Source organism: Rhinoderma darwinii, chromosome 5 (assembly GCF_050947455.1).
Source record: "Rhinoderma darwinii isolate aRhiDar2 chromosome 5, aRhiDar2.hap1, whole genome shotgun sequence".
In the NCBI taxonomy this organism is placed as follows: domain Eukaryota; kingdom Metazoa; phylum Chordata; class Amphibia; order Anura; family Rhinodermatidae; genus Rhinoderma; species Rhinoderma darwinii.
The window spans coordinates 259,922,896-259,949,945 of NC_134691.1; the positions used below are offsets into that span (position 1 = coordinate 259,922,896).

General features: G+C 43.0%; 1 protein-coding gene across 1 annotated transcript in view; it reads left to right on the top strand.

Moving 5' to 3' along the window:
* CNTNAP2 (contactin associated protein 2) overlaps nucleotides 1-27,050 on the top strand; it is a 1,694,842-nt gene that overhangs the window by 1,519,759 nt on the left and 148,033 nt on the right. Inside the window, exon 16 of the mRNA XM_075827067.1 lies at nucleotides 1,967-2,137. Within this exon, the coding sequence (XP_075683182.1) occupies nucleotides 1,967-2,137 (171 nt within the window). The remainder of the gene's footprint in view (nucleotides 1-1,966; nucleotides 2,138-27,050) is intronic.

Genomic DNA, 27,050 nt, shown 5'->3' on the forward strand with positions numbered 1-27,050 from the left:
TCTCCTGTTGCTACAACATGCATAAAGAAGTCTTCCAATGTAATGGATTTAATAGAGATATACAGTCTATATATCAAAATTGTTTTGTATATTAACATATTTAAACAGATATGAAAACACTAATGTGTACAAAGGCCTAACTATTGAACACAAAGTATATAAAGTATCTATTTGTCAAACCAGCGTTATAATAGGCCGATCTGGTAATAACCAGTCACCAGAAATAAAATATAAATAGGTTGGTAAATTTAATGTCTATGCATGTGTTGCTGTCAAATTTCCTTTGGTTAAAGGAGTTGTCCCACCATTAAATATTATATTCATTGTATAGATTATTAAAAAAAATGACAATGTATGCCATTAAAATGCTGTTAAAAATATAATCCACTGAAGGGTTATAATATTCATTTACATAGTATGGTGCAACCTTGTGTTCAAAGTGTTTAGCAAAGTCCACCTAATGAGCTGAGTGCTGGTGGACATGCATGCTCAGTCATTCTTCCAAGATCCAGCTCCTTGCATAGTAAGGGCATGCCCACACGTGGCGGATTTCCTCCGCAACTGTCCGCATCAATGCCGCACAGAATCTGCGGCGGATCTGCCCAAAATGTGCAGTAAATTGATGCGGACTAGCTGCTGCGGACTGCGGTAAAAGTGCTTCCCTTCTCTCTATCAGTGCAGGATAGAGAGAAGGGACAGCACTTTCCCTAGTGAAAGTAAAAGAATTTCATACTTACCGGCCGTTGTCTTGGTGACGCGTCCCTCTTTCGGCATCCAGCCCGACCTCCCTGGATGACGCGGCAGTCCATGTGACCGCTGCAGCCTGTGATTGGCTGCAGCCGTCACTTAGACTGAAACGTCATCCTGGGAAGCCGGACTGGAGACAGAAGCAGGGAGTTCTCGGTAAGTATGAACTTCTATTTTTTTTACAGGTTGCTGTATATTGTGATCGGTAGTCACTGTCCAGGGTGCAGAAACAGTTACTGCCGATCGCTTAACTCTTTCAGCACCCTGGACAGTGACTATTTACTGACGTCTCCTAGCAACGCTCCCGTAATTACGGGAGCCCCATTGACTTCCTCAGTCTGGCTGTAGACCTAGAAATACATAGGTCCAGCCAGAATGAAGAAATGTCATGTCAAAAAAGCAAGACGCATCCGCAGCACACATAACATGTGCATGAGAGCTGCGGACTTCATTGCGGAAATTAGAATCTCCATTGAAGTCAATGGAGAAATTCCGCCATGAGTCCGCAACCAGTCCGCCACAACTCCGCAACATCCATTGCATGCTGCGGACACCAAATTCCGCACCGCAGCCTATGCTCCGCAGCGGAATTTTCCGCATCGTCTAAACGAACCCTACTAAATAGAAGTAGAAGTCAATGGAGAAACGGCTCCGCTGCGGATTAACGCTGCGGAGTGTCCGCAGCGGAATTCAAGAGCAATTCCGCCACGTGTGGCTTTGCCCTAATTCTCTGTTCACTGCAGAGCAACCAACAGAGATAGCTTTCTGCCCTGCTTGTCAGGGAAGGAGCAGAGCCTGCCATAGAATATAAAGCTGAGGAGATTCCTTTTTGTCAGCTTGTTAGGATTGTAAAGCTCTGCATCATTACAGCAGATATGAACCCAGCATATTCTCACTTAGCCTTATTGTTTTATTTCATTATATTTTTATTGGTTTGTAAGGGAGTATATACTGTGGATGTCACACAGTACATATCTTCACTACTCTGGATCCCATGATACCTATCTGCAGGGAAAGTAAGAAGGGAATGTATTGCAGAGGGGGAAGGAAACTGCAGCACAAAGCAAAAAAAGATGAGAAAGGTATTTTTATATGCAAGAAACACTGGAGGTTGCTTTAAAACAGCTTTTAACCACCTTTTTGGACTATTGGTATGAAAATGATTCATGGGATAACCCCTGTAATATGTGACTTATTTTTTGTTTGCTTAAATTTTCAGAAAATTATTGGAATGCAGTCTCCTTTATTGCACCCAACTCCTTTCTCCACTTCTCTACATTCCAAGGAGAGACCAGTGCTGACATCTCTTTCTACTTCAAAACTTCTGCCCCGGATGGAGTTTTTGTGGAAAATAGAGGAAACACCGACTTTATCAAGATAGAATTAAAATGTAAGTTGGTTCACATGAAACTTATGGTAGCTAAATTTTACAATTCAGACATATTGCTTTTAATTATGACCAGTGAGGTCAACAATATATGGGCACAGTCTTACAAACAGTGTTACATCAAGTTAACAAAATGTGTGTGCTGACCATATTGGAAAATATTCAATCTCTTTTAGCTTCTTAAAAATCAGTCGCTCAGTTAAATGTAGACCAGGGTTTCTCACCAGTCAGAACATGGTAATGCCTAAGCTGAGCTATTGCTGCTACATGCCAAAATTTTAAAAAAATAAAAATCTGAATTTTTTTGTGATTTGCCATTAATTAATACACCCTTTATAACTCTGCAGGTAAAGGGCCAATTTACTCGCAACAACACACGGCCATTAACAGGCTATTTGAAAGACTCGGCGAACATGGTGCTGGCGCAGTTGTTGGCCACATCACGGCCATGTCAGTGCCGCTCCATGTGGCCTTACCCTTAAAATAAGCACAAAGTGGGTCAATTTTGTTGTTAAACCAGAAATTGTTGCAGCCAGAGAAAGGCCTGTGTAGCATATTATCACCTCTGTAAAAACTGCATCCTTAGGTGTGCCTCACCAGCAATTGATAGGCGCATCACAGTTTGAGAAGTGGTGTAGATCACTGTGAGGGTATGTTGACACGCTTAGCAAAAAAGCGTCTGAAAATACGGAGCTGTTTTCAAGGGAAAACAGCTCCTGATTTTCAGTTGTTTTTTTTATTCAAATTCGCGTTTTTCAAGGCATTTTTTACGGCTGTTTTTGTAGCTGTTTCTCTATAGAGTCAGTGAAAAAAATCTGCTCCCAAAACGGCTCAAGATGTGACATGCACTTTTTTTTTGCAGACGTTTTTTTACATGTCCATTTTTCAAAACAGCGCGTAAAAAAACGCCCCATCGGAACAGAATGCTGCTTCCGATTTTTTTGCCCGTTTTTCGTCCGTTTACGTCCCGAAAAACGGCCGAAAATAAGCCGTGTGAACATGCCCTTAAAGTGTTTTTAAAGGTTGCTTAAATCATTTACTGATTTAGGTAATGTCAATATTCCCTGTAATGCTTCCAAGGATAATACATGGTGGCGTATAATAGCGCTATGAAGTTAATAGAATTTAGCTCTGTAGTCTATAGTTATAAAGTAGTCTGTACAATAAAAAAGATGCCAGACTGAGAATTTAATGCCCTTCGTAATCACAGAAAAATGTTTGTTGTCAGCTCCAAGCATTAATAGAATTCTGAATGTGAGCTGACATACAATAGGTATGGCGTCTTCAAGGACTCGTTTTTCATATTGAATGATTCAACTAGATTTCATCTGCTTCTACATTTTTATACATATATATATATATATATATATATATATATATATATGTATATATATATATATATATATATATATATATATATACAAAGACGTTTTTTTTGTTGAAAAGCAGAGATTGCAAGAATTGAGTTAAACCTTTTAACCAATTCACAAAATGAAAGAAGCTTTTTTTCCCACCGAACCGTCCCGTCCCGTCCCCCATTTGACATTGCTGTGAGGTGCACAGTAGTCAGGTGTATTGGCTTACCTGGTGCTATATTATACATGCGGCCGTACTGTTCCAGGCCACCGCTGATGCGTGATCTTCATTCTGACTCCCTGAATCCTATAATGTCTGCTTTAGGGACCGGAAGTCAGTCTTTCAATGCAAATCTATGAGAGCCTCAACCTGAGTCTCACAGACTGAATTGGGAGACTGACTTCCGGTCCCTAAAGCAGACGCTGTAGGATTCAGGGAGTCAGAGTGGAGATCACATGACTCCACGGCTACCAGAAACGGTGGGACTACCCGTGAAATACAGCCCCAGGTAAGTTAATACACCTGAATACCTTGCACCTTACCACATTTTCAGATGGGGGGGTGGGAAAAAAACGCATTGGTTCTTTAATCTGAGCAGCAGAAATAAAACAGTGGCATAAAAGCTACTACAATTTATAGCCTCATGTTTGCCCTCCAGCCTGACATTGCTATTTATGTGTCTTCTGTAACCCAACTTATTTTAATATATTATCTCTGATTCAATCTCCTTAGTCTATGTGCCACTTAAGAAGCACAACTTTATGCTAATCTTTCAAGCATTCCCTTCCCACCCTGCTGCATGTTTGTAGAATGCCACGGAAAGAATGCACCAAAGATATACAGCTGAATGCCTAAACTGTTGCATACATCTGCCATTGACTCCAATCTAGTCAACTATGTTTTTTAATAGAGTGAGATTTATTTATTTTTACTAATGGGCAATGGTATGCTAAAATAACACTCTTCTTTTGAAGATTTGGGCCCGCCTGCGTATATGTTGGAAGGTGTTCCTGGCTATATTCTGAATGTACATAACAGACACTATCACGATTTATTTCACCCTTTCTCTATAACAATAACTTAGGGAAGACTTATGTTTCATGGTTCAACCCCAAATCACGTGTTCTTCCACATCATATTTGTTGTATTTAGTGTCCCCAACCAATCACAATATTCATTGATTTATCAACTTTCAAGACCAAATTCATCCTCCAATTATGTTTCATCTGCCCATAGGAACTTCTGAATATGTTTCACTAAAGTTTAGCTAAATATTTCCTTCCCAGCTCAAACTAATTCTTCATTCCTGTGTTTATTCCCTGTCCTATATATATATATATATATATATATATATATATATATATATATATATATATATATATACAGTGAAGGAAATAAGTATTTGATCCCTTGCTGATTTTGTAAGTTTGCCCACTGTCAAAGTAATGAACAGTCTAGAATTTTTAGGCTAGGTTAATTTTACCAGTGAGAGATAGATTATATTTAAAAAAAAAAACAGAAAATCACATAGTCAAAATTCTATATATTTACTTGCATTGTGCACAGAGAAGTAAGTATTTGATCCCCTACCAACCATTAAGAGTTCAGCCTCCTCCAGACCAGTTACACGCTCCAAATCAACTTGGTGCCTGCATTAAAGACAGCTGTCTTAAATGGTCACCTGTATAAAAGACTCCTGTCCACAGACTCAATTAATCAGTCTGACTCTAACCCCTACAACATGGGCAAGACCAAAGAGCTTTCTAAGGATGTCAGGGACAAGATCATAGACCTGCACAAGGCTGGAATGGGCTACAAAGCCATAAGTAAGACGCTGGGTGACAAGGAGACAACTGTTGGTGCAATAGCAAGAAAATGGAAGACATAAAAAATGACTGTCAATCGACATCGATCTGGGGCTCCATGCAAAATCTCACCTCGTGGGGTATCCTTGATCCTTAGGAAGCTGAGAGCTCAGCCGAAAACTACACGGGGGTAACTTGTTAATGATCTCAAGGCAGCTGGGACCACAGTCACCAAGAAAACCATTGGTAACACATTACTCCGTAATGGATTAAAATCCTGCAGTGCCCGCAAGGTCCCCCTGCTCAAGAAGGCACATGTACAGGCCCGTCTGAAGTTTGCAAATGAACATCTGGATGATTCTGAGAGTGATTGGGAGAAGGTGCTGTGGTCAGATGAGACTAAAATTGAGCTCTTTGGCATTAACTCAACTCGCCGTGTTTGGAGGAAGAGAAATGCTGCCTATGACCCAAAGAACACCGTCCCCACTGTCAAGCATGGAGGTGGAAACATTATGTTTTGGGGGTGTTTCTCTGCTAAGGGCACAGGACTATTTCAACGCATCAATAGGAGAATGGATGGAGCCATGTACCGTCAAATCCTGAGTGACAACCTCCTTCCCTCCACCAGGACATTAAAAATGGCTCGTGGCTGGGTCTTCCAGCATGACAATGACCCGAAACATACAGCCAAGGCAACAAAGGAGTGGCTCAAAAAGAAGCACATTAAGGTCATGGAGTGGCCTAGCCAGTCTCCAGACCTTAATCCCATCGAAAACTTATGGAGGGAGCTGAAGATCCGAGTTGCCAAGCGACAGCCTCGAAATCTTAATAATTACAGATGATCTGCAAAGAGGAGTGGGCCAAAATTCCATCTAACATGTGTGCAAACCTCATCATCAACTAAAAAAAAACGTCTGACTGCTGTGCTTGCCAACAAGGGTTTTGTCACCAAGTATTAAGTCTTGTTTGCCAAAGGGATCAAATACTTATTTCTCTGTGCACAATGCAAATAAATATATGTATTTTGACTATGTGATTTTCTAGGTTTTTTTTTATATAATCTCTCTCTCACTGGTAAAATTAATCTAGCCTAAAAATTCTAGACTGTTCATGTCTTTGACAGTGGGCAAACTTACAAAATCAGCAAGGGATCAAATACTTATTTCCTTCACTGTGTATACATATATATATATATATATACATACACATTATTTTATGGTATATAACTCTATTAGGGCCTGTTCACATCACCGTTCGCTTTCCGTTCCGGGGTTCCGACGGAGGTTTCCGTCGGGTGAACCCCGCAACGGAAAGTGAAAGTGAAACCACAGCTTCCGTTTCAGTCACCATTGATATCAATGGTGATGGAAACATCGCTAATTGTTTCCGTTCGTCACAATTGCGTCAGGTTTGCGGTTTTCTGACGGAATCAATAGCGCAATCGACTCCGCTATTGATTCCATCGGAAAACCGGAAACCTGCCGGAATGGTGACGAACGGAAACCATTAGCGATGTTTCCATCACCATTGATATCAATGGTGACTGAAACGGAAGCTGTGGTTTCACTTTCACTTTCCGTTGCGAGGTTTACCTGACGGAAACCTCCGATGGAACCCCGGAACAAGAAGCGAACGGTGATGTGAACAGGCCCTTATCTGTGTAACTTTTGACAAACTGTTTGATCGTCATTAACTTTTATGATCATCCAGACCAGCTAGTTTGTTTGTTTATCTCTGTATAGCTTTTCACCTCATGTGTCTAGTTTATTTGATTAACAGCTGATCGAGCTTAATTTGGCCTAGGTGTGAGCATCTACTCCCCTATAAATTTAGTTGTAGCATAAGGGGAAGGCAGTCATGCAGGGGTGGCACGAGTGCAGAAATCATCTCTGTCTAAGCATCATATTGGTCAAGTGTCGCTGCAGTTATACATGGCAGTAAGATAGGGAAAGTGACAGGTAAGCGATTTGGACTAAATATACAAACTTTTTTACATGATCATTTATACTTTGGACATTTTTACTGTTTCCTATCTGAAAACCATCACGACATGTTTTTTTTTTTTTAAAAGGTTTTCTTTATTAACTTTTTCTCAAAATACAAATGTACAAAAGTGCAAAATTGCTCACAAAAACATACATAGCATACATAACATACTGACCAACCACACTAGTTGGCAATAACAATCATCATAGAGAAAAATACAGTCACATAGCAAAAGCCAGCATGAAAACTTAACGGATCACAGGTGCATATAAGTGTATTGCAAAGAAAACAGGATCAACATTTGACCGTCATTATTGCCAAAACAGACAAAACAAACAACCAGTCACACTCCATTCACACCTGTTGATCAGACAGCAGTGTTCGAAATCTCCATCCATCTAGCCCATATCTTCCCGAATTTGTCATGACACCCTTTGCTAATGTATAACTTCTGATATAATGGTATGTACTTATTTACCAATTGCAACCAATGCTCTAGACTAGGACACACCGTGGCCTTCCATTCCATAATTCTAACCTTCCGCGCACAGAACAAAACAAATCGGAAAAAGATTTTGTCATAATAGCCCTGTACTAAGTCATTCATAATGCCCAAGAGGCACACCTGAGGGGAGAGAACCCGGGGAAACGCAAAGTTATCATGCAGAAACTCTACAACCCTTGACCAGAATAGTGAAATCCTAGGACAGGACCATACACAGTGGAGGTACGTGCCAACATCAGACTGACACCTAAAACAGCTGTCCGACCCAGAGGCCCCAATTCTCTGAAGTCTAACCGGAGTATAGTAAATTCTGTGTAGAAACCGTGATTGTATTAAAAAATCTCGAGCACTAACCACTGAATCAAAGAAGGAAAGCTCCACTTCCCTCCACTCCTTCTCGAACAAATCAGGGATATCTCTCTTCCACCCCAGATACGCCTTGTCAAAGGGACGTTTTACAGAGGACAGCAACAGGGCATACGTCTGAGTAAGGGTCTTAGGAAGGTCTGGGGTGCCGAGCAGGTCCTCCAATCCTGAAAACCCCAAAGCTGGCGGGACAGATCCGAACTGAGCCGAGCAGGCATGTCTCAACTGGAGATAATGATAAAAAACCGTCTTCGAGACCCCAAACCTCTCCTCTAGCTCAGAGAAGGAGACAAACCCACTGTCCACAAAGTATATTTGGCCTACAAATCGAACCCCTACCCCAGACAACATCATTGCTCCCGGCAGGGACACCAGGTGAGGCAACCATGGATTGTTCCATAACGGAGTCCTAAGGGAAACAGAAGAATCCACAGTATCTTTTAGTAAGAACTGTGCCTTATTCCAGGTATTCGCAATAGTTTTTAACAGCAATGGCGCCCGACACGAAGATTTAAACCTATATAGGAGGTTAGTAAGACTCTCATAGGAAGTCATGAGTGCTCCAGCCAACGCCGTGGCCGCATTACTTAAGTCAATCCACCAGTGAGCCAGTACCAGCTGCGAAGCCAAATAATATAAGTAAAGTTTGGACGCCGCCATCCCCCCCACACTCCGTGGGGCCTGCAGAAGACTGAGACTAAACCGGGGTGTGCCGCCTTGCCAGTAAAACCCAAGTAGAATCCCATCCAGGTGGCAAAAAAATTGTTTGGGCAAAATAACCGGACAAATATGTAGGAGGTAAAGAAATTTAGGCAGATATATCATTTTAAAAAGGTTTATCTTACCATATAAGGAGAGGGGGACGTTCCTCCAAGTGTTTAGCTGCTTTTCAGTAGAGGCCACTAAGGGACAGAGATTAAGTTCACGGAAGCGTAACAAATTAAGGGAAATCCGCACCCCAAGATACGTAAATTGAGACACTACCTGCAACGGGACAGGGAGCCCCCGCCGGGAGCGATATACTGCACATAGAGGAAACATAACCGACTTAGACCAATTAACCGATAACCCAGAGAACACCCCAAAAGTGTCGATCAGCTGCAAGAGCGAAGACAACGAAGGACCGTCATCCGCCAGGTACACCAAAGTATCATCTGCATACAGGGATATTTTCTCAACTAGTAAACCTCGAGGGATACCAATAATGGAAGAGGAATGCCTAATTGCCAGCGCCAGAGGCTCAATCGCAAAAGCAAACAACAACGGGGAAAGTTGACAACCCTGATGCGTACCTCGACCTAAAGAGAAGGGTTTAGAGACATCCAGATTTGTTCTCACCCTAGCGACAGGCTGTTCATATAACAGGCGGACAAGAGCAAGAAATCTGGGTCCAAAATTTAGACAGGAAAGCAGCATCCAGAGATACCTCCATTCAACCGAATCAAAGGCTTTATATGTATCTAGAGAGAGAACAAACCCAGGGGATGTATCGTATTGTGCAGCATCAATATTAAGAAACAACCTGTGCACATTAATATCCGTACCCTTCCCAGGCATAAAACCCGTTTGGTCAGGATGAATGAGGGATAGTATAACTTTGTTTAATATGGTAGCTAATATTTTGGCAAGTATCTTTGCAGCTGTGTTAATCAGCGAGATGGGCCTATAGGAATCCGGAAGAGTCGGATCCTTCCCAGGCTTCAACAGCACAACAATTAGGGCCTCTCTCATAGATGCCGGCAAAATCCCCATCTCCAGAGCAGCAGAATAGACTTCCTTAAGCCTGGTCACCACAACCTCACAGCTATCCTTATACCAATCAGCCCCCAGGCCATCAAGTCCGTGGTCTTACCAGATGGCAACAACTGAATCGCATCAGTGATATCGTCCTCTGTAAGCGGGCTGTCCAGTTCCTTTGCCTGTGCATCAGTCAAACGCCACAGGGGGAGGTCATCTAAAAAGCGTTCTATATCCTCCGGAGGCCCACTGCATCTGGAACTATATAATTCAGCATAAAAATCACCAAACACTTTATTCAAATCTTTAGAGGCAGTACAGAGAGTTCCCTCAGAAGAAAGAATAGATGGAACAGAGGCACAAGGGCGTTCCGACCTAGCCAAGTATGCAAGAAGTTTGCCATTTTTGTCACCAAACTCAAACACCTGTTTTTTAGTTTGTTCGACCTGTATAAGGTATAATTCCCTCTGGACCCTCACCCACCGACTCTTCGTACCTGGACAAGGATCTGCAATATAGTCTCTCTCAGCTCTCTGACTCTCTTCTATCAGCGACCTCGCCTTCTCTCTGGACACTGCTCTACACCTTGCAACCCCTGCCATAAACGCACCCCTAAGAGTGGCTTTATATGCATCCCACACTACCAAAGGGTCTGGAAATGAGGAATTATTAGTCATGAGAGGCCGCCACTTCTGACCGAACCTCAGGAGAGGACAGCCAGGCCGGATGCAGTCTCCATATTTTGGAGTCAGCTGGGGGACCAACCGTAAATGACAAAATGAGAGCAGAATGATTGGAGATGCCTCGTGGAGTGATATCTATTGCAGTTACTGCTGGCAAAAGGTCCTGTGACACCAGAACAAGGTCAATTCTAGAAAAGGTTTTATAGGCAGAGGAGTAATAGGAGTATTTTTTTTCTAGCGGGTATTTCCAGCGCCAAACATCTGTCAGATGAAGCATTGAGGACCAGCAGTTGAGGTGAACAGAGGACTGATCCGAACCTCCAGTACGATCCATTGATATGTCAGGGACTGCATTGAAGTCACCCATACACAACACTGGGCCAGCAGGGAACTCTGAGAGTTTCTGGGCTATCAAGTCCAATAGTGTGGGATCCAGGGGCAGGGGGACATACATATTTACTATGGTAAAGGAGGACCCGGGTGATGAACAGTGTATAATGACCTAGAATATGAGGAGTGATACCCTCTAGCTATCCAGGCCCGTTCAAGGGCCAACATTTTTAAAGCAGGACCCGGGTGATGAACAGTGTATAATGACATAGCGCCCAAAATGGTCACATTCTACCTTCAACACCTCCAGGTGCACACTCTTGGCTATCAGAATCGACACCCCCCTAGAATATGAGGAGTGATACCCTCTAGCTATCCAGGCCCGTTTAAGGGCCAACATTTTTTGTCCAGTTAAATGCATCTCTTGTAAGCATATAACATGAGGCGAGTGTTTCTTCAGGAAATTGAACACAAGAGACCGTTTAAATTTTGAATTAAGCCCACGGACATTCCAGCTCAAGACCTTAATTACAGCCATGGTACGCCTGAAGAGCAGAAAACAGCAGGAGACCCAGAGCCAATATATGATGGGAATGGAGAGGAGAAGAATACACAAACATTCACACACACAATCATGACACACCACAAATAACCGTACATTAAAATACAGTAAAACAGGCCCCAACAGTCCCTGTCAAGCACCAGACTTCTGGTGCAGACATGTACCCACTAACTGAACTATAACTGAGAACAGTGGTCCCTGACTAAGCTAACAGCTACAATAGCAGCACAGCCCTGAGACCTGACCCCACTAAGAAGGGAAAAGGAGCAAAGAAATAAAAATTAAACAGTGAAAGACAAGTGACAAAATGTTTAAGCAATACATCACAGTCAGATCACATCATCTCTCCTAAGTAACAGTGTAAGTACATCAGGTAATCAGCAACCCAATCAGTGCAGGAAATACTTTTCAAGGAGAGAGAGAGAGAGAAAACTCAACAATTTAAACATCAGGGGGTTACCCCAGCAGGAGAACGCAGCACTCAGGGGGGAAAGTTCACTCCTGGGGCTCGGGGAGCGGCAGCCACCCAGTCCGAGCTTCATTGGGGGAAAGGAAAAATCTTGCGGTCGGCCCATCAACCACCCGCAGTTTAGCAGGGTATAATATCGCATACTTGTACCCCTTTTCTTGGAGCTTCTTCCTGACCTCTGTAAAACGCACACTCTGCTTCCGAATCGTGACCGAAAAGTCAGGATAAATGGAGATCCGCTGAGAGCCATGTAAGATAGAGCCTTTACGTCTTGCCGTCTGAGGAATAGCATCTCTACCCTGAAATGCAGCAGTCGTGCCAGCATAGGCCGAGGGGGACCTCCCGGCGGCCCGGACCTAGCAGGGACCCGATGAGCCCGTTCAATTGTGAAGAATGCTGAAAACACAGTGTCATCAAAGGTTTCCTTCAGCCACTTTTCCTGGAAAGAAACAGCATCTGTACCCTCAGACTTTTCCGGCAGCCCCACTATGCGGATGTTGTTCCGGCGTAATCTGTTCTCAAAATCATCAGCCCGTTCGAACGAGGTCTCCACCTGTCTCCTCAACTCAGCGATCTGAGCTGGAATAGGGTGTAAAGTATCCACAACCTCCGATATCCTGCGCTCTGCCTCTGCAGTACGTTCCCGCACTTTTTGCAAATCGTGCCTCAGGATAACAAAGTCCTGACGGAGTTCATCAACCTTAGTAACCAACAAGCATTGACAGGAGGTAATTGCAGACATTAACTCAGCAAATTTCATATCCACATGAGAGGAAGAAACAGGCAGGTCCTGTGGTGAAATTGGTCTTGGAGGACTCAGCGAGCCCTCAAACAGGGATAAAGATGGGTCTGGAGAAGCAGGGGGGTGTTCAGGCCTAGTAAATTGCTCCAGCCTCTTTACTGCATTAGCCTTGATTTTGGCCAGGGCCGAGCCAGAGGCTCCATCCTCCATCTCATCTAGGGATTCCTCATCTGATGGGGGGATATAACTGCCCTGCGTGGACCTCGTTTTCCCCTTCTTTCCAGCCTTACTGCCTCCCATGATACAAATGGAGGGATGCAGGTTATGTAGGAACTGGCAGGGTGTCTGATACACCAAACGGAGCAAGTCCACAAGCTAAGGGTGCGAGGTATCCCGGGGACCCAGTGCCAGGCCCAATGCAGGGTGAGTAGTGAGCCTGCACAGCTAGCTCAGGCCAGTGAAATACCTGGGAAGCGCTCTTTAGACGGATCCTTCTGCCTGCAATGGGACAGTCACCACACACCGCTGCACAGCTCTGCCTCCCAGCCGATCCACAGTCCCGCCGCCAGCAATCAGTAACTCCAGCCTCCAGCAGTAGCGACCGACACAGAGCTAGACTCCAGCAGACAGCCCTTCACTTCCGCCCGCCTCGTGCTCCACCGGAAGTGCTGCCGGCTGACCAGCTTCTCTCTCCAGGAGGGCCCCACGACACAAGATCCGAAAACTACCGACAGGTAAGGATAAAGGGGTGAGAGATGCACTTGTCCTGCAACTTAGGACGCAGGATGGCAAGGATATCAGCAGGATAAGGAGTCAGGGATCTCAGGAGCGCTGTAAAGCACGTCTACTCAGGCAGATATCCGGCCACGCCCTCCCATCACAACATGTTTACTGCCTTACTCCTCATTGCAACTGTGGTTTGCTTACAATCCTACTGCCCATTTATGCCTTTGCCTTGATCGATCCACATCAGTCCCTCTCTCCTTCCCTCACCCATGTACTGCTCCCATGCACTATTCATTTTCCTCAATCACCTTAAACCATCTCATTCCACTGCTCAACACAAAAGTCACGCTTATAAAACACTGAACCATTGTAGTCACGAACTTGCTGGACACATGCCCTTACACAAATACATGGAGTTTATTTGGAATACTACCGTCTGATATTAATGCAACACACCTGTAATGATGGGGGTAGGGAAACAGACAAGTGAGCCCTAATCTACCCGCCACTCAGTCCCTGCCTACTTGCAACGACCCGCCCTATGTCCCTATGCTCAATAAGTGCACGACAGACAAACAGACAAGGGTACAAAGAAGCTAAGGGAGATGGGGCAGTTGCCCACGGCAACACCGTGAGCAACCAGAGAGGTGAACGAGCCGAGTCAAACCAGGAGTGTACGAGGTACCAAACGCAGAGCAGGAGAGTAGTGAACAAGCCGAGTCAAACCAGGAGTGTACGAGTTACCAAACGCAGAGCAGGAGAGTAGTCAGTAAGCCAGGGTCAATATGAAGCAGGGTCAAATAGTTCAGACGCTGCAGCAGGGCCAGGAACCCAAACGAGAAGAATCACAAGCAAGGAGGAACAGGAAAGGCAGGTATAAATAGACAGAGGGCGGGAGCTAGCTCCGTCTGGCCAGGCTGTGATAGGCTCTCCCACTCCTAAGCCTGCCATCCTGAGTGGTGGAAGATGGAGTCAGTCTCACAGACATAGAAGCAGGTGCAGACTGATTACCTATGGGTGTTGACACAGAAGCTGTGCCTGGCAGATCCTTTACAACAACCAAATGAGAAAAAGCTCTTAATGATCATTTCTGCGGCAGCACGTAAGACTATTTTACACTGTTGGATTTCATCATCCCCACCTTCTGTTCGACTTTTCCTTGAGAAATTATCATACCTCTTCCGGATGGATTGGATAGAGGCATCTCTGTTAAAAGAGAAGAGAGTAAGGCATTTCTTTCAAATCTGCAATAAATTCATAACTCTTCTTCCTCACAGGATTAAACTTAAAGTCAAGAGCTGTTTTGGTCTGACGACCTGGTATCTAGAACAATCCATTTCAGGATACACACCTATAATGTTATAAAGTTGGTGATGACCTAGTACCTGGTGAATTGGTGCTCACTTCCTCACGAGACCCGGATGTCCGAACTCATATTGTTCCCCTCCCTAAATCTTACTATGTGCATGTAGACATAAGAAACCTGTTGTTTGTTCTGCATCTCTACAAGTTATATATATATATATATATATATTATATATATATATATATATATATATATATCATTGATTATGTGATGTACAACATTAACAATTGTTTTATATAGTTTGTCTTTTCTCTTGAGAAGTTTGTCTATATTATGGTTGTCAAAAACACGAGACATGTATTATCTCATGTACCGCTTCAGTTCCCGATCCCCCTACCCCCCCCCCCCCTCTTTTTTCCTTCTGTACCCCTGACCGAAAAAGTTAGACATTTTCAATAAGAAACCTTTTGGAAAAAAAAAACATTGAACCATTTGCAGACTCTCTCCATTCCCCTGCTACTAGTTGCAGTGGACATCTCTCCCAGACAGGGTGGAGGAGTAGGTATACTTCTTTCCCCACACTGCACTTTCCAGGTCATTCACCCGGTCCCCTCATTCACATTTCCCTCTGAAGTCCACAGCCTCAAAATCTTTCGCTCGTTCTCCCTTCCACAATTCCTATCATCTGAAACACCAACTCTCATTATGGGTGACTTTAACATCCCTATTGATAACCCAATTTCCTCATCTGCCTCCCAGTTTCTATCTTTAACCTCGTCCCTAGATCTGTCACAACTTACTAACTCTCCTACACATGAGGACGGCATTCACTTGACCTGGTCTTCTTCTGTCTTCTCAGTTTCTGACCTTAATAATTCTCCTCTCCCGCTCTCTAATCACAACCTTTTCTCCTTTACTAACAAATATTCTCTGCCTCTGCAGGACATGCCTACGTATCAGACATACAGAAATCTACATGCCATTAACACTCAGCAACCCATAGACAGTCTACAGTCCACATTGTCCCCTATCTCTTCCCTCTCGTCCTAATCTGGCCGCCAAACATTACAATAACACTCTCAAAAATGCTTTGGATGAAGCAGCCCCCCTACATTCCGAAGTACCCAGCAAAGACGTCCACAACCCTGGCACACACCTCAATCCCGCTTTCTTCTGCGGTGCCCGAGATGTGCCGAACGTCTGTTGAGAAAATCGCACTTGTCAGCAGACTTCCTCCATTACAAATTTATGCTGAGAACGTACAACTCTGCCCTTCACAAGTCTATTTCACCTCTCTCATCTCCACACTATCTAATAATCCAAAACGCCTCTGATACTTTTCACTCCCTCCTTAGTCCTAAAGTGCAGACACCAATTAACGATCTCAGTGCTGAAGACCTGGCCACTTATTTTAACCGCTTCCCGACCGCCCACAGTAAATTCACGTCGGCATTTGCTGGGCTCTGTGCAGCGCCGACGTGAATTCACGGTGGGTGTTAAAAGCGCGATCCGGGTGTCTCAGAGTAGCGCTGACACCCGGATCGTGCTGTTAACCCCTGCCTCTGGTCCGGAGACATGACCGGGACCTAATTGGTTCAGGTCCTGGTCATGTGATCGCAGGGAAAGCTTGTTGTAGCAACGAACTGGAAAGTTTGTTACTACAACAAACTGGAAAGTTTGTTGCTACAACAAACTTTCCCGGGGACCGATTGCGGGTGCTGCAGTCGGTTATAAGGCAGAACCGGAGGCCATACAACGGCCCCCGGGTCTGCGATGCACAGCAGCCTATGAGAACCAGCCGGAGGCAGGTCCTCATAAGCTTCCTGTCAGTGTGACTCTCAGGCTGGGTTCACATGACCTATTTTCAGACGTAAACGAGGCGTATTATGCCTCGTTTTACGTCCGAAAATAGGGCTACAATACGTCGGCAAACATCTGCCCATTCATTTGAATGGGTTTACCGATGTACTGTGCAAACTGCCTATCATTTACGCGTCGTCGTTTGACAGCCGTCAAACGACGACGCGTAAATATACAGCCTCGTCAAAAGAAGTGCAGGACACTTCTTTCAGACGTAATTTGAGCCGTTCTTCATTGAACTCAATGAAGAGCAGCTCAAAATTTACGGCTGTCAGAGAAGCCTCGCAAAATGCGAGGAGGAGCATTTACGACTGAAACGAGGCAGCAGTTTTCTCCTGAAAACAGTCTGTCTTTTCAGACGTAAATGCCTGCTATCGTGTGCACATACCCTAAGCATCACACTGACAGTTTATAATAAGTTACACTACCTAGGTAGTGTAATGTATTATAGCAGCGATCAGTGCTGCCAGTCTTCAAGTAAAAGGTAAAAAATAAAGTAATAAAAATGTTTTATAAAAGTGTAAAAACAAGTTATAAAAGTTATAAAAACTAAAAATGCTTTTTTTCCTATAATAAGTCTTTTATTATAGAGAAAAAATGAAAATGTTAAAAAAAAGTACACATATTTGGTATCACCGCATTCGTAACGACCCAAACTATAAAACTATAATATTATTTTTCCCGCACGGTGAAGAGCGCAAAAAAAATAATTAAAAAACAATGTCAGAATCACTATTTTTTTGGTCATCAACCCTCCAAAAATATAGAATAAAAAGTGATCAAAAAGTCGCATGTACCCTAAAATAGTACCAATAAAAACGACAACCTGTCCCGCAAAAAAACAAGCCCTTATACAGCTTTTTTGACTGAAAAATAAAAAAAAGTTATGGCTCTCAGAATATGGTGACGCAAAAAATAAATAATTTTAATCGAAAAGTGATTTTATTGCGCAAATGCCACAAATCATAAAAAAACTATATACATCTGGTATCGCCGTAATCGTATCGACCCGCAGAATAAAGTAAAATGTCATTTATAGCGCATGGTGAAAAGTGTAAAAAAAAAAAAAGACAAAAAACATTGTCAGAATTTGTTTTTTTGTCACTTTGCTTCCCAAAAAAAATCTAATAAAAAGTGATCAAAAAATCACATGTACCCTAAAATGGTACCAATGAAAACTACAGATTGTCCCGCAACAAATAAGTCCTCGCACGGCTCTGGTGACGAAAAAATAAAAATAGTTCTGGCTCTCAGAATATAGCGACAGAAATTGTGCAGTGTCCAAAAGCTGATAATATCGTGCGCCATTTATCAGTGCGACATTGGCCACATATCTGCGGATTATTATTTATTTACCGAATTATTATACCCTCTTATTATGTCCTGATGTACTCTGCCCAATTTACACATACCCCCACATCATAAACTGATATACCAGCAAAACCCCAAACAGAACAGTTACCAAGCAAACTCTGTGCTCCAAAAGTCAAATGGCGCTCCCTCACTTCTGAGCCCCACAGCGTGCGCAAACACCAGCTTACGTCCACATATATGATATTTTATATCCGGGAGAATCCGCTCAACATTGTATGAGGTATTTGTCTTCAGTGGCAGAAACTGGGCACAACATATTGTGCGTTAAAATGGCATATCAGTGGAAAATTTTAATTTTCACTTTGCACCATCCGCTGCGCATTAAAGCCTTCGCGCACCACGACTTAATAGCATGTCCTGGTGCGGGGGGTTATATAGGGAGCGGGCTCATGCGCTGCGCCCGCGCCATATTCTGCAGGTGTCCGCTGTGTATTACAGCCGACACCCGGGACTAATGGACAGGAACAGTGATCACGCTGTTACAGGAGCCTGTAAAAATGATATTATACTGCAATACATTAGTACTGCAGTGTATTGTACCAGCGACCTAATGATCGCTCGTTCCAGTCCCCTAAAGGGACATTTGGGAGGTTTCCACTGTTTTGGTACCTCAGGGGCTTTGCAAATGCGACATGACACCCGAAAACCATTCCAGCTAAATTTGAGCTCCAAAAGCCAAATATTGTTCCTTCCCTTCTGAGTCTTGCCGTGGGTCCAAACAGCAGTTTAGTACCACATATGAGAAGTAGCTTTACAAGTTTTGGGGTGCTTTTTATTCTTTATTCCTTGCAAATATTTTTTTTTTTATATTTTTTCAGAAAAAAAGTAGATTTTCACTTTCACAGGCAAACTCCAATAAATATAGCAGAAGACCTGTGGGGTCAAGATGCTAACTATACCCCTAGATAAATTCCTTGAGGGTTGCAGTTTCCAAAACCGTGTCACTTTTGGGGGATTTCCACTGTTTTGGCACTACAAGACCTCTTCAAACCCGACATGGTGCCTAAAATATATTCTAAAAAAAGGAGGCCACAAAATCCACTAGGTGCTCCTTTGCTTCTGAGGCCGGTATTTCAGTCCATTATCACACTAGGGTCACATGTGGGATATTTCTAAAAACTGCAGAATCTGGGCAATAAATGTTGTGTTGCGTTTCTCTGGTAAAACCTTCTGTGTTACAGAAAAAAATGTATTACAAATGAATTGCAGCAAAAAAAAAAATATTTGTCAATTTCCCCTCTACATTGCTTTAATTCCTGTGAAACGCCTAAAGGGTTAAGAAACTTTCTGAATGCTGTTTTGAATACTTTGAGGGGTGCAGTTTTTAATATGGGGTGATTTATTGGGTCTATCTAGTACATAAGGCCCTCAAAACTGCTTTAGAACTGAACTGGTCCCTGTAAAAATCGCCTTTTGAAATTTTCTTGAAAATGTCAGAAATTGCTGGTAAAGTACTAAGCCTTGTAACGTCCTAGAAAAATAAAATAATGTTCAAAAAACGATGCAAATATAAAGTAGACATATGGAATATGTGAAATAGTAACTATTTTGTATGGTATTACTATCTGTTTTACAAGCAGATACATTTAAAATTAGAAAAATCATAATTTTTGCAAATTTTCTCTAAATTTTGGTGTTTTTCACAAATAAGCAATGAATTTATTGACCACATGTTTCCACTAATATAAAGTACAATATGTCACGAGAAAACATCTCGTCTTATCCGCTATCTGCTAACTCAATTCTTGACCACTTACAATCTGGTTTCCACACCCTACACTCCACAGAAACTGCCCTTACTAAAGTCCCAAACGATCTCTTGGTGGCTAAATCTAATTTCAAATACTCTCTCCTGATTCTTCTGGATCTCTTTGCAGCCTTTGACACTCTAGACCACAAACTCCTACTTAAGATGCTCCACTCTATTGGTTTTAAAGACACGGCTCTCTCTTGGTTTTATTCCCATCTCTCTGACCGCTCGTTCAGTGTGTCATTTGCTGGTCCTACGTCTTCTCCTCTTCCACTTGTTATTGGGGTTCCCCAGGGATCAGTCCTAGGTCCGCTTCTGTTTTCTCTCTACACAGCCCCTATTGGACAAACCATCAGCAGATTTGGCTTCCAGTACCATCTCTACTCTGATGACACCCAACAATATACCTCTTTCCCATTACATCCCCTTGCCCTAATACAAAACACCAGTGATTGTCTGCTATCTCCAACATCATGTCCTCTTTCTAACTGAAACGGAATCTGAGCAACACGGCCGCTGTCTTGGGGTTATTTTTGACTCAGATCTTTCATTTACTTCACTCAACCAATCACTTACATGCTCCTGTCACTTTCACCTTAAAATCATCTCCAGAATCCGCCCTTTTCTTACTGTGGAAACTCTCATTGTCGCTCTGATTCACGCTCGTCTTGATTACTGTAACTCATTACTAAATCGGTCTTCCACTCACTAAACTCTCCCATCTCCAATCGATCCTTAATTTAGCAGCCAGGCTCATCTTTCTGACCAACCGCTACACCAACGCCTCTACCCTCTGCCAGTCACTGCACTGGTTGCCCATACTCTTCAGAATTAAATTCAAACTTATTACTCTCAACCACAAACCTCTCCACAGCACTACTCCTACTTACATCTCCTACCTCATCTCAGTTTACCACCCTACTCGCGCTCTACATTCTGCCAACGACCTCAGATTAACATCTGCCATAATATGAACCACCCACTCCCGTCTCCAAGTTTTTTCTCATGCTGCACCAGTCCTCTGGAATGCGCTACTCCAGACAATCAGATAAATTCCCAACTTCCACAGTTTTAGACGTGCCCTGAAAACACATCTTTTCAGACAGGCCTATAACATTCTCTAATCTAACTCCTTTCCCTGTCCCCCCTTTACATTAGTAATGAGGCCTCTTCATTCAGCAGTATCCCCCACACTCCTTGCAACCTAATACACTTCATGTCTGTCATACACTGACACTGGCTGGTGACCGGCTCATGCAGCTTTATGTGTACTACCCCATATGTATAAAAGATGGCTGGACCATTGTACTTTAGCATTTTTTACACTTTGTGTCTCCCTTTTTAATATAATATTGGGTAAAAGTTCAAGATTGTGGACTCATGGTGTCACACTCTAATCACCTAATCAACACAAAACACCTGCAAAGGTTTCCTAAGCCTTTAACCCCTTTCCGACATTTGCCATATGGATACGTCATGGAAAGCTAGTGGTTCCCGCATTTTGCCGTATCCATACGACAAATGGTGGACACCAGCTCAGAGTCGGTGCCATCATCGCCGGATGTCAGCGTTGTATTACAGCTGACATCCGACTCTAATGGCGGGGACTGAAATTAGCTTCGATCCCCGCCATTAACCCCTTAAATGCAGCAGTCAAAAGCGATTGCTGCATTTAAGTTATTTGCTGCTCATCGGCACCCCAGCAATCAAATTGCAGGGGTTCTGGTGGCTGCAATGGCAAACAGAGGCCTAATACTGGCCTCCCGGTCTGCCTAGCATGGAAGCTGTTCAGGCCCCACCCATAGGCGGAGCATGAAAGGCTTCCGTAGCCAATGGCGCCGGCTCAGGAGCGGTGGATGTCAGTTGTACATTACAGCTGACATCCACCTGTAATGGCAGGAAACGGAGCTAGTTCCAATTCCTGCCACTAACCCCTTAGATGCAGCGATCGAAACCGATCGCTGCATCTTAGAGGTTGCTAGCAGATTGGCAGCCCTGCCATGCAATCAGAGCTGCCGATGCTGCTATGGCAACAGGAGGCCAAACAATGGCTTCCTACTCTGCCATTACGGAAGCCGATTAGGCCCCCTCCGGGAGGCAAAGCCTAATCGGTTTGCTGTCAGTGAATGACTGACAGATCTAATACATTGCACTACACAGGTAGTGCAATGTATTAGAAAAAAAAATCAGACAGTTGGACAATCAAGTCCCCTAGTGTAAAAAAAAGTTTAGTGAATAGGTGTAAAAAAAAGTTTTAAAACATATAATAAAAGTTTCAAGTAATAACATAAAATACAATCTCACTTTTCCCTTATCAAGTCATTTATTATTGAAAAAAATAAAATAAACCATACATAGTTGGTATCGCCGCAGCCGCAACGGCCTGAGCTATAAAAATAATATGTTATTTATTCCACGGGGTGAACAGCGGAAAAAAAACCGTAAAAAACTCTACCAGAATTTCTGTTTTTTGCTCACTTTGCCCTACAAATATTGAAATAAAAAGCGATCAAAAAGAGCCATGTATCCAAAAATGGTACTGATATAAACTACAGCTCGTCTCGCAAAACACAAGGCCTTATACTCCTCCGTCGATGAACAAATTAAAACTTTATGGTTCTCACAACTTGGCGACAGAAAAAATACATTCTTTTTACAAAAGTAATTTTATTGTGCAAAAAGTTGTAAAACATAAAAAAAGAGCTATAAATTAGGTATCCCCTGAATCGGACTAACCTGCAGGATAAAGTTAACATGTAGTTTATAACACATGGTGAACGCTGTATAAAAAAAACTATTGCAGAATTGCAGTGTTTTGGTCACCTTGCCTTCCAAAAAAAAGGATAAAAAGTGATCAAAAAGTTGCATGTACCCCAAAATGGTACCAATAAAAACTATAGCTTGTCCCGCAAAAAAACAAGCCCTCATACCACTATAGCTATGAAAAAATTAAATTAATTAAGGCTTCCATAAGTCAGGAAGTAAAAAATATGCGGTTGTGCAGGCCCGAGGGGAACATTTCCTCTGTTTCAAGAGGCGAAATATCAAAGCCCTAAAATTAGGGAACCCGGAAGGGGATGGCCCAAACATATCTGCTGGAAGCGAGGGTGTCCGTATTTTACCAGGACAACGCTTTCCCAGCAAAATTCCCCAAAGTGCAAAGGTGCGGAGTGTGGACCAAAAGGGGGATAAGGAAGGACACCATTTATCAGTGCGACACTGGCCTGTGCAAAAACGATTGCTTCACAGCATAACACACATCTATGGATTATTTAACTGTTTTTTTTTACCCCATTATTATACCACCTGACTATGCCCCTCATGTACTCTGCCTAGCTCACATATGCCCCCACATTATAAACTTAAACACCAGCAATACTCAAACAAAACTACAACCAAGCAAAATCCGTGCTCCAAAGCCAAATGGTGCTCCCTACCCTCTGAACCCTACAGCGTGCCCAAATAGCTGTTTACTTCAACATATATGGCATCGCCATACCCGTGAGATCCCTCTTAACAATTTTTGGGTTGTGTGTGTCTCCAGTGGCACAAACTGGGCACTACAAATTTGCAACTGAATTGGCATATCTAGGGAAAAATTTACATTTTTCTTTGCACCCTTCGCAGTGCAATCATTTATGCAAAAGTCCTGTAGGGTGAAAATGCTCACTACACCCCTTAATAAATGTCTTGAGGGGTGCGGTTTCCAAAACTGGGTCATTTCTCAGGGGTTTCTTTTATTATTTCACATCAGAGCCTCTGCAATTGTGAACCAATACTTTGTAGATCGCCAAAATAGGCATCAATTTTACATGGTACTCTTTCACTCCTGAGCCCTGTCAAATCTCCAGGCAAAAGATAAGGGCCACATGTAGGGTGTTTCTAAAACAAGGAAACAGCATAATAATTAGAGAGCTGTCTTGTTATGGTGGTACAATATGGTGTAATGGAGTCACTTTTTGGGTGTTTCCATAGTTTTGTCCCCTCAGGGGCTTTGCAAATGTGACATGGCCTCCGCAAATCATTCCTGCTAAATGTGATCTCCAAAAGCCAAATAGCGCTCTTTCCCTTGTAAGCCCTGCCGTGTGTCCAAACAGCCGTTTATGACCACATGTGGGGTATTGTTTTACTCGGGAGAAATTGATTTCCAAATTTTGCAGTGCTTTTTCCCCTTTAGTCCTTGTGGAAATGAAAAAAAATGTGCTAAACCTACATTTTCTTTGAAAATATGTAGATTTTAATTTTCACGGCCTAATTCCAATAATTTCTGAAAAAAAACCTGTGCGTTCAAAATGCTCACTATACCTCTAGATAATTTCCTCAATGGGTGTAGTTTCCAAAATGGGGTCACTTGTGGGGGGTTTCCACTGTTTTGTCCCCTTAGGGGCTTTGCAAATGTGACATGGCCTCCGCAAACCATTCCTGCTAAATTTGAGCTCCAAAAGCCAAATAGCGCTCTTTCCCTTCTAAACCCTGCCGTGTGTCCAAACAGACGTTTATGACCACATGTAGGAAGGATATTGTTTTAATTAGGAGAAATTGCTTTACAAATGTTGTGGTGCTTTTTCATCTTTAGTCCTTGTGGAAATGAAAAAAATTAGCTAAACCTACATTTTCTTTGAAAAAATTTAGATTTTAATTTATACGGCCTAATTCCAATAAGTTCTGCAATAAACCTGTGGGGTAAAAATGCTCACGATACCCTTAGATCATTTCCTTAATGTGTGTAGTTTCCCAAATGGGGTCACTTTTGGGGGATTTCCACTGTTTTGGCACCGCAAGATCTCTTTCAAACCTGACATGTTGCCTAAAATATATTCTAATAAAAAGTAGGCCCCAAAATCCTCTAGGTGCTCCTTTGCTTTTGAGGCCGGTGCTTCAGTACATTACCACACTATGTGGCCCATGTGGGATATTTACTAAATCTGCAGAACCTGGGCAATAAATATTGAGTTGTATTTCTCTGGTAAAACCTTCTGTGTTACAAAAAAAATGGATTACAAATGAATTTTTGAAAAAAAAATGAAATTTGTAAATTTCACTTATACCTTGCTTTAATTCCTGTGAGACATCTAAAGGGTTAATAAACTTTCTAAATGCTGTTTTAAATACTTTGAGGGGTGAAATTTTTAAAATGGGGTGACTTATTGGGGGTTTCTAAAATATAACGCCCTCAAAGCCACTTCACAACTGAACTGGTTTCTGTAAAAATAGCGTTTTGAAAATTTCTTGAAAATGTGAAAAATTGCTGCTAAGGTTCTAAGGCTTGTAACGTCCTAGAAAAATAAAAGGATGTTCAAAAAACAATGCCAATCTAAAATAGACATATGGGTGATGTTAATTAGCAACAATTTTGTGTGGTATTACGATCTGTCTTACAAGCAGATACATTTAAATTTAGAAAAATGCAAATTTTTGATTTAAATACATTTTATTTATTTCTGTTGTTGTGTTGTACTTTTTACGTTTTTATTTCTTTTACTTCTCTATGGGGGCTGCCATTTTTTTTTCTATCTCTGTGTGTGTCGATTAACGACACATACAGTGATGGAATACGCCACACACATCCCCATAGAGAATGCGAACCGTTCCATCCACTATAGCGTACGCGGTCTGTGTGGGAACGGCGCATGCGCCGCTCCCACACAGTCCAAATGGAAGGTCTTCGGCCAAGCGACGTCCGGCGCCATTTTCTTGTGGACCGGAAGCCGCGGCCGGACAGTAAGATTACTACTTCCGGTCGCGGCTTCCGGACTTGTGTTCTAATGCAAGCACTTGGAGCGGAGGGAGCAGACGGAGCGGACGGACCGGAGGGAGCGGCAGCGGCAGGAGCAGGTAAGTTATTTCTGTGTATGTACGTGTTTTACTGTGTGATTACTACTGTATGTAAACCTACTACACTGTGTGTTAGCTCAAAAAATGGCGACACACAGTGTAGGAGGTTTGACCGTTCAATCCCCTCCTTTCTCCTGGCACTAGGGAGGGGGGATTCTGTGAGGGGGGATTCTGTGAGCTCACTAGAGCGAGTTTGTTTTCTCAAATTTTGTAGCATAAAGCAATGTGGTTGCTTTACCACATGCCAATGCTGCCATTTTGGGAATTGCTCCATCTAATGACCAGCACTGGGAAATGTTATAAATTATAATCTAATTTATAATATTTCCTGACTTCAGAAAAAATTCAAAAAATTAAAACAATCTCAGAATCGCTTGGATAGGTAAAAGCATTCTGAAGTTATTACCACATAAAGTGAAACATGTCAGATTTGAAAAATGAGGCTCTGCAGAAAGGTCAAAAGTGGCCAAAGAGGGAAGGGGTTAAATGGTCCAACAGTCTGGTTGAGTAGGCTACACAATCATGGGGAAGACTGCTGACTTCACAGTTGTCCAGAAGGCAGTCATTGACCCTCTCCACAAGAAAGGTAAGCCACAAAAGGATATTGCTAAAGAACCTGGCTGTTCACAGAGATCAGTATTCAAGCATATTAAAGGAAAGTTGAGAGGAAGGTAAAAGTGTGGTAGAAAAGGTGCACGAGCAACAGGTATAACCGTAGCCTTGAAAGGATTGTCAAGAAAAGGCCATTCAAGAATCTGGGGGAGATTCACATGGAGTGGACGGGAGTCAGTGCTTCAGGAGCCACCACACACAGACGTTTTCAGGACATGGGCTACAACTGTCGCATTCCTTAAGACGTCAGAAGCGTCTTACCTGGGCTAAGGAGAAAAAGGATTGGTCTGTTGCTCAGTGGTCCAAAGTCCTGTTTTCAGATGAAAGTAAATGTTTGCATTTCATTTAGAAATCAAGGACCCAGAGTTTGGAGGAAGAGTGGAGAGGCACTCAATCCAAGTTGCTTGCAGTCCAGTGTGAAGTTTCCACAGTCAGTGATTGTTTGGGGAGCCATGTCATCTGCTGGTGTTGGTCCACTGTGTTAGGCCTCATGCACACGAACGTAGAACCGCCCGTAATTACGTGCCGTAATTACAGCCCGTAATTACGGGCCCATAGACTTCTATTGGCCACGGGTACCTTCCCAGATGCTTACGGGAAGGTGCCCGTGCCGTTGAAAAATAAAGAACATGTCCTACTTCAGGCCGTAATAACGGCACAGGCAGGCCCATAGAAGTCTATGGGGCTCCCGTTATTACGGGTGGCTGCGTGTGTGCACCCGTAATTACGGGGGCGTTGCTAGGCGACATCAGGGGATAGTCACTGTCCAGGGTGCTGAAAGAGTTAACTGATCGGCAGTAACTCTCAGCACCCGAGACAGTGACTACCGCTGGAGTTAATAGTATTAAATGTTAACTTACCCAGAACTCTTCTTCTTCTTCTTCTTCCTCCAGTCCGGCCTCCCGGGATGAC